Genomic DNA, 9,219 nt, shown 5'->3' with positions numbered 1-9,219 from the left:
TCTGTTCACATTACAGAGGCAGGAAGGAAAAAGGAAAGGAAACTCTATCTTGGTAAGAGAGTTTGATGTCTTTTAATTTGAAAAAAATGTCTTAAGTCTAATGAGATTAATTAAATTTAGTTTCCACATTCGTGGTATAGGATGTGTAAGATTTTGGTCGTTAAAATTATAGCGACAAGTTTAATAACAAGTCACAACATTTGGTAGTTGTGATACGTTTTGTGATTATTGAATAAAATGGTTAGTGACAAATTTAGTCGTTAGTTGAAAATTTAGGAGACAGTGTCATTTTTTTTTTGGGTCGTTAACGTTTTAGTTATTGGCATATTTATAAGTTTTTGACGATTTTTGTACATGAGTTTGTGACAAAGTTAATGCTGATTGAGAGATTTGGTTCTTGACAGATTTAGTAGTTACATGCTTTGTTGTTAGTGGCAAATGTAGTAGTTAGTTACAAGTTTGGTTAGAGCTAAGTTTTGTAGTTAGAGACACGTTTGGTTAGTTGTAAGGTTTGTAGTTAGAGTCACGTTTGGTTAGTTGTAAGGTTTGTAGTTAGAGTCACGTTTGGGTAGTTGTAAGGTTTGTAGTTAGAGACACATTTGGTTAGTTGTAAGGTTTGTAGTTAGAGACACGTGTGGTTAGTTGTAAGGTTTGTAGTTAGTGGCAAGTTTGCAGGCTCTTGACATGTTTAGAAGTTAACGATAGCTTGGAATTGAAAAACAAGTTTGCAATAAACACAATTTTAGTAAACTTATTTTTTAAAAGGTGGCATCATTTTGGCGCCATTATTTTAGTAACGTTAAAAAACAGGTTGAACACCATTGAAACCATGGTATCAGTTCCATATCTAATTTAATACTAGCCAGCACTGAAATAAAATATAAAAGAAATTGAGGCACCTATACAAACTCAACAGAATAATGTTGTGCCAATCGTCCCTACTTTTTGTAATGAGGACAGTAAAATGACAAATTGCAACCCCCTCCCCCCACCACCACGCTTAGGTACCTTCACTGAAAGAGAATGGTATAACTATCAGTCATACCCACTGGCCTGGATTATCAAAGTAACTGTGAAAAAAGTTATTGACCAATCCAATTGTTAAAAAATACCAATATATAATAAACTGCATGGAATACATAAAAGAAAAATATAAGCCATTGTAGTTTACGGCAAGTGGTAATTTACATAATTCAAAATAAAAGTTTAACGTTATAAAACTGATGCTTTATGATGATTAAGTGAATTGAGTTAAGTCGCTAAAATATAAAATTAAAACAAAATTAATTATTATTAAAAATTAATTATTAAAAAGATATTTATATAAAAAATCTAAAGTAATTTTAAAAACTCAATCCTCCCGTGCTCCTGCTATACTTTTTAAGGTTTTATAAAAGTCGGTTTTCATTTTAAAAACCAATATATTTCACTGAGACTACTCAGCTTTCCTAGGTACTTGGCGTAATTCGGGCTTTTCAAGACGTGATGCTAATAAACATTAGGAAAGCGGATCGTTAAGTGTAAAAATAATATTAGATTTTAAGAAAATTGGGATATAGTTTATAATTCCTTTTTTGTAAAATTCAAATACAATTCAAGTTTACGACCATATGTGTACTAGTTTATAGCGTATTTAAAAAAAAAATTAGGAAAATTATTGCCATTTATTGCTTCCATTATAATTTCCCTTCTCATGGAGTTTGTAAATAATTCTTTCTATAATTTTTCTCTGCGCTAGATACTTTTCCTATAACCTCGCACACAGATGTGGTGTTGAAGAGTTAACCCTTGCTGGACCGCAGACATTGCCAGGATGGACCACCTCGGCAAAAGAAAACTCTCCAGGGAGCAAAATCTCCCCGACTGTTTTAAGCAGTCTCGCAGTGAATCGGTTAGCATGGACGAAATGCCGGAAAATTCCGTGAGATCATTAAGTACCGAAAACTCTAGTGTAGACGTAACCGGCCAAACATTGGGTTCTATGAAAGAAGGTTCTAGAGATGTGTCAGGCAGAGATCCTTCCCGTTTTAATGGAGCTGCAGAGTCGACTACTTTTATAAAGCGATCTTCAAGCATAGCAGAAAACGAATACGAATCTGAGTTTTCTGATGATGAAAAATCAAATTCGAAAAATTTTGATCTTGACGACACAAACGAAGAGGATGATGTAAAAATGTCTTGCGCCTTTTCTGGTAATTCTAAAATTTCCAGTTCGCCGTGTGACGTCAATGAGGAGAAATCTATGTCTATATACACGCATACACTTCCGTTTCTTGGCAAACCACACAGCGCTGGCGGTAATAACTTTGGTAGTGGCGTCGACATATCGCCTGACCAGAGCGGGGCTCCGTCCTCCTGCATGTTCCAGCAGAGAGGCCCCTCCCTCACGCAGAGCAGCCGGGACGATCCTTCCACGGCGTCCATTTTAAACTTCCTGGACGGAGACTCCAGCTGCCAGCCCTCCAACCGAGACCACAACCCGTCCCCAAACATGTTCACCCACGGGATCAACCCCACCCATGACCAGCTCCTACAGGCGGACATGTTGGAACCACCTGACCTACTTTACCAAGGCTCGCCGATGACGTCACCGCTGAATAAACACGACGAAGACCACTCCTTCCCAGGATCCTCTTCCCCAGATGGCCCCCCGCGTATCTACAAAATGACCTACGACCTTTCAGACAATTTATCCAACGCCGACCTATGCCAACCAGCCTCAGAATTTTCCTCCCCTGACAAGGATCCGAACACGCTTCCATCATGCTCATACCACAACCAACACAGCCTCCCCAGCATTATGGCTGAGAGCCAGCAAACCTCGCACCAGCATACCGCCTTCCTTTTCCACAACGACTCAAGCGCGATGCCCAACACCAGCATGAACATCACGCCGCCTCCAGAATTCTCCCTGCAAAACCCCACACTGTCTCTGTTTCAAAACGACGTCCTCTCCACGTCGGAGTCTATTTTAATGTCGACCTGTTGTACGTCCGCGGCCCCCAGCGTACCAACCTCCCAAAGCTCAAACTCCAGCAATGCCAACGAGACCTCAGAACCTCACAACTTCCAGACAGCGAGACGAAAATACGCTTTCAAAAGTAAGTCTAGCGACGAAGACAGGACGCAACACTACCACAACGAGGCGTGGGAAAGTTACAAGAACCAGATCTGCTTGGCAAGGAATCAGTTTAGGTCTAAGAGTGTCTCTCAGTACAGCGAGACTGGTGGAGCATCCACCAAACAACAGAGTGGATACGGTGGAGGGCTGGCGCAGGACTACGCGTTTGACGGCACTACATACTGCAGGAGACGAGCTAAGGAAGTTGTGTTGCCCGCAGGTGAGTAGCCTACCTGAGGCCAGTGCTCACGTTTACTAGTTTAACACTGCAGAGCATGTATTTTGGTGTAATGGGTGAGCTAAGGAAGTTGTGTTGCCCGCAGGTGAGTAGCTTACCTGAGTACATGTGCTCATGCTTACTATTTTAATACAATACAGCATGTATTTTGGTGTAAATTGTACTTAGAGGAACCACACCAGCTTCATAACCGCATTCACCGAACTCTTCTTAAAAGAAAAAAAAAGATTTTATTTTAGAAATCAAAACATGGGTAAATATTATATTTTACTCGTGCATACAATGACATAACAATATCACGATGCAGTTACATGATGCACTGTATTCATATCATGCTTTCTTATTTGAACAATCATCGGCCTCGGCCACTGTACGAAATAACCATCTCCTAGACCATATGTTATGATGTCTCTTTAGTCCTACATTTTAAAACATCGCATCCAACTCATAGACCAAGCCTCATGTTATCTCCATTACCCTACAATTTAAAACAAAACATCCAACATACTAGACTTCACCTCATGAAATCTCTTTTGTCCTACAATGTAAAACACCCAATCCATGTTTCTAGACTGTACCTCATGTTCTTTATTGTCCTACAATGTAAAACATCCCATCCATGTTTCTAGACTTCACCTCTCCATTTTCCTAAAATTTAAAACATCCAATCCATGTTTCTAGACTTCAGCTCTCTTTTTTCCTACACTGAATAAACATCGCATCCATGTTTCTTGACTTCCCCCCTCTATTATCTAACAATTTAAAACATCCCATCCATGTTTCTAGACTGTACCTGATGTCCTCTATTGTCCTACAATGTAACACATCCCATCCATGTTTCTAGACTGTACCTCGTGTCCTCTATTGTCCTACAATGTAAAACACATCCCCTCCATGTCCCCAGATATGGCGCTATGGACTACAGATCAGGTGACCGCCTGGCTGAAGACAGCAATCAATCAATACAACCTGACCGATATCGATCTTGATCAGTTCTCTGACGTGGACGGGGCCCAGCTGTACCGAATGACGTCAGAGGACATGTACAAGCTGACGGGGCCCCACAACGCCCAGGTCCTGATCACCTACCTGACGTTTCTCAAGAAATGTAAATCTTTAGTTTTAAATTTCTCTTTTATATAAGCTGACGGGGGCCCACGCATTTCTCTTTATACAAGCTGACGGGGCCTCTCAAATTTCTCTTTTATACAAGCTGACGGGGCCCCACAAAGTTCTCTTTTATAAAAGATGACAGGGCCCCACAAATTTCTCTTTTATAAAAGATGACAGAGCCCCACAAATTTCTCTTTTATAAAAGATGACAGAGCCCCTACAAATTTCTCTGTTATACCTGTCGAATGGTCGAGTGGTAGAGTGCTCGGAGTCAACCCGACTCTCTTCGAGTTCGGTTCAAGTGTTCGAGTCTGTAGATAGTCAACGAGTCCACAGAGCTCTGATGGGTACTTGATCTGAGTTGGGCAAAGTATTGAAGACTGGGCATATTGCTGACCACACAAACACTACTTATGCCGAAGTCAGCAAAACAAACAGATACACTATATTTTACCTGGCTCCTTTATTAGCCGTTTGTTGTGATAGGATATTTTTATTGCTTTTTGAAATTCAGTTTTAATTTGGTTTAAAATTTGATACACGTTGGAAAAGAATAACACCCTAGTTGGTTTTCGATAATTGGTATTCGGCTTTTGAGTGGTTTGATATTTGAGAAACAATTTAAGTAAGATTTTCGTTATCACGTTTCATGGTGACAGGACAAATGATCTTAAGACAAATGATCTTAAGACAAATGATCTTAAGACAAATGATCTAGATGAGAACTTTTCTCCTGAGATATTTTGTCGTATGATCCAGTAGAAACAACTTTTTCTATATTTTTTATTATTTCACTAACGAGTACTATGTGTTTTATTCAGATTTCGTATCACTTTGGATTGAAGATCTCTACACATTATTTATGTGTACTCATATATTGAGTTTAATTAAAGCTACATCATTGTCTAAATTGTGCAAGTGAACCCAAATCAGTATTAAATAAACACCATCCACTAAAAGTATTAACTCCTACCTAATGCCGTGAGACGAAATATGTGCACTGACTACTACAAAAAACAAATCCCACCGCAAAACAAAACCAACTCATGGACTTGAACTCTTGATTTTCATGACACAGCCGCCAGGACTAACAGAGTGACGTCACGAGGCAGCCACCCCGAGGGTCCACCTAACGGTTCTGCTGACGTCACCAGCGCCCTCATTCCACCGCTGATTGACACCTCCTGTGATGTCAGCGGGACGCAGAACTTTGTAGGACACCCGTCTGGTAAGTGGCACACCCCTGCCCCACACCCATCGGGTAAGTGGCGCAATCCTCCCCCAACTCACAATCCTGCAGTTTTTAGACACCCATTAGGTAACTGGCACAACCTCCCACCCCCCAACTCCCCACATCCTGCAGTATTTAGACACCCATTGGGTAACTGACACAACCCCCAACTCCCCCCATCCTGCAGTTTTTAAACACCCATTCGGTTAGGCACAATCCCCAACCCTCCCTATATTTTTAGACCCCCTTCGGGTAAGGTACAATCCCCAACCCTACACTGTGCTTTTAAGACACTTATTTGGTAAGACATAACCCCCCACAATGTACTATTTAGACACCGATCGTGTAACATACAACCCCCAACCCTGTACTTTCTGGACACCTAAGGCAACCACCACCCCTTCAACCAGCATATTTTGGATCCCCATTGGTTAAGCCACAGTCCCCGTCTACCCAGTACATTTTGAACACTAATCGAGTAAACAAACATCCTCCAGTCCCCCCCCCCAATACTGTACACACTGTACAACATCCTCCAGTCCCCCCAATACTGTACACACTGTACAACATCCTCCAGTCCCCCCAATACTGTACACACTGTACAACATCCTCCAGTCCCCCCAATACTGTACACACTGTACAACATCCCCGACCCCCATCCTTGTTAAGTACCCATAAGACACACCTCATCTCCCCCACCCCCTCCAGTCTCCAACCTTATATTAAAGGACATCACGTGATCCGTGCCAGTCCTTCCATCCCACGTGACTCGAGGTCACCTCTGTAAAAATCCTAGTGTGGAATTCTGGCAATAAACGTGGAACTCTCTCGTGGCCAATACCGACGGACGGACGGACGGAAAGGGGGGGGGGGGAGCAGACATCGGTAAACAATGCAGAACTCTGGAACAACAGTGCGCAGCGCGCAAAATGCGGGCGGGTGGCGGGACGCTAAAGCTTTTAAAGGAAACCCCAGGGGAGATCTTTAAGCTGCAGACGATGACAGACACCGCGGTATCGGTGTTTGGGTTGCATCCAATACCCGATTAACCGCATCGATTACGCGGGCTCGACTTAGGTAGCGGGACGTTGGTGGCAGTCAGCTGAAGGCAACCAAAGTCAACCGAGGGCAACTAAAGTCAACCGAGGGCAACTAAAGTCAACTGAAGTCAGCTGCGAAAAGCGGTCTGGAAGATTAAGACTGACAGCTTGCTGGTTAAGTGTGACGTCGAAGCAGCATTAACAAATTAAATAAAAGGCATAGAACTATTGCGAAACGCTGTTTTTTTTTAAAGTACACATTGTAGGTGAAGTAGAGTTTATCTGATACTCGAGTCAGTATGATGTTACAGAGTCCACCCTGATTCGATTGGTCCATGATTCTAACCCAAGATAAAGTAAAAAGCTTCAGGAATCGGGATGACCACACTCTCCCCAAATACACAACAATAAAACAATATCACAGTGGTTAAAATGTATTGAAAGTAATTGAGCATAAGAAAATTCCTCTAGTCTGTAAAATATTTCAAAATGTGTTACTGACTTGAGGGTAGTTTAAATCTGTGAAATTAGTTTCAGCATTGACCTATACCGTTTGTTCAGTGTGTTATTTCTGGTCGCCACAAATATTTGAAATGATCATTTTATTTTACTGTGGCAGAGGATTTTGGTATATGGATATGGTGAGGACGTGGGATATATGTGTGAGAGAGGTGGTGGGAGAGAGATGTGTAAGAGGATTGTGGGTGAGGGTATTGAGAGGGTATGAGAGGGATCGTTGTGAGGGTTGTGGGAGATGAATATGGGAGAGAGGTGGAAGTGCAGTGGAAGACTGTGAGAGATAGTTTAAATGTATAGGGTGGGTGGCTGGGTGGTGTAGGGGGTAGAGTGTGGTGGAGGGGTTGTATAGCGATGAGCTTCTGGCTATAAAAGAAAAAAAAAACAAAGTAAACCCTCAGCTCTGTGGATTGTAAGGGAATGAACTCTAACTACTTCACATAACAGAACAAAGAGTTATCGCCAATTACTCCACATGATTAAAGAGCTTATGGTAAAGTGTATTGCGTCGTAATGGCACATTCATTATTTTTTTTCCTTAACAAAACGATCCATATACCTACACATGCATCCCCTGATTGTATAGATTTATATATGGTTATATGATGTTGTCTATACATCATTATACGGTGATATGTATGTATCATCCCGGTGTCACATCACCATACTGTCATGATGCCACACCCCTCTACATACCTTCCGTTTTCTAAGTTATCTCGATCATCACACAGCAAACATCATTTTATCTAATCTACATTTCAACGTCTAAATCCCTTATCCCTTTAACTGTCTTAATCCTCCCATCCTCCTAGTAAGTCCAATCATAGAACACATGTAACTACTTCAATTGATTCATCTTATCGTGTTCAGTCAGACGTTTGTTCCAATCTAAAACAATACAATGATTTATGTTTTAGTTCCCGTTTCTGAAAAAAAAAGAACAAAAGTATTCTTTTAAACGTAAATTTAAAATAAAAAAAAATTAAAATGAAGTTTTTATAACAAAACAAAATTTAAAAAGTAGATAAATAAAATAGTTTACACACAAGAATATAAACAACACATGTTTAAAATAATTTAAAAAACTAAAATCTAAAACCTTTAACACTAAAGTACATGAAAATGAAAAAAAAAAGAAAAAAAAATTGTCAAATAAATCTGGTTTTAGTGTTGACATTATTCCCGAGCCAACTTTCTACCGCAAGTAAAAGTAGTGCCACACGTCCGAGAACTCATCCGCCATCAACTGGGACCGGATCAAAATTGGAGCTGTAATCACCCTGGCTCCATTGTGCCGACGATCCTCCGCTAGGTGGCGCTAGAGGTGACGTTGTTCCCTGACGTTCAATGCGAGTTGCATCCCCTAGACAAACAAACGTTTCTAGAATAAACGGTGTCGTCTCAATGGCCCTGATTGCAGACTCCATCACAGGCGCGCGCCAAAAGACCTGGTCTCCAACTCCCTGCCCCCCACCGCACCATACCCCACCCTCTTTACACTTCCTCAACTCAATTTGGTTTCCGCCATGTCAAGGGGAGGTTATCCGCAGACTTTTTTTCCTTTACTGAGTTATCCGCCTTTAAATTTTAGATGGGGAAATTCTATGTAGCCAAAAGTGGTGAGTATTCGGAAATGTAAAATACACCCCCCCCCCGTTTTACTCCCGATATTAAATCGATAGTTGGTACAATTTAAAAAAAAATACTATCACCTCAAAGCTGAATAAGGAATATATTTCGTTTTAGAAACGTCTATTTTTCTTATAAAAGTGAATTTAAAGCTCACGATATCGAAATAACCAAATCAATATTGCACATTAAAAAGATAGGCTATGTCTTATTCAATCTTAAAAACCACCTGTTTTTTTCCAGTATTGCAGTCGATAAACTGAGCATTGATTTGTTGCCTCTAAAATTAAGACTGATCAACAATAAATTATTTTTTTTTACTATGATTACA

The 9,219-nt window shown here is 40.8% G+C and overlaps 1 protein-coding gene across 2 annotated transcripts in view; it reads left to right on the top strand.

Moving 5' to 3' along the window:
* The window catches only part of LOC131953257 (uncharacterized), a 39,962-nt gene continuing 30,743 nt past the window's right edge, over positions 1–9,219 (top strand). For both annotated transcript variants that reach the window (XM_059316366.1, XM_059316365.1), the window contains exons 1-4: positions 1–52; positions 1,739–3,341; positions 4,264–4,467; positions 5,551–5,700. In XM_059316366.1, coding sequence (XP_059172349.1) covers positions 1,814–3,341; positions 4,264–4,467; positions 5,551–5,700 — 1,882 coding nt within the window. In that variant the 5' untranslated portion in view covers positions 1–52; positions 1,739–1,813. The remainder of the gene's footprint in view (positions 53–1,738; positions 3,342–4,263; positions 4,468–5,550; positions 5,701–9,219) is intronic.

Source organism: Physella acuta, unplaced genomic scaffold (genome assembly GCF_028476545.2).
Source record: "Physella acuta isolate Inbredline_101_S28 unplaced genomic scaffold, ASM2847654v3 ptg000914l, whole genome shotgun sequence".
Taxonomy (NCBI): domain Eukaryota; kingdom Metazoa; phylum Mollusca; class Gastropoda; family Physidae; genus Physella; species Physella acuta.
Note: the sequence above shows the minus strand (reverse complement) of the source record. Positions and strands in the feature narration are given on the sequence as shown.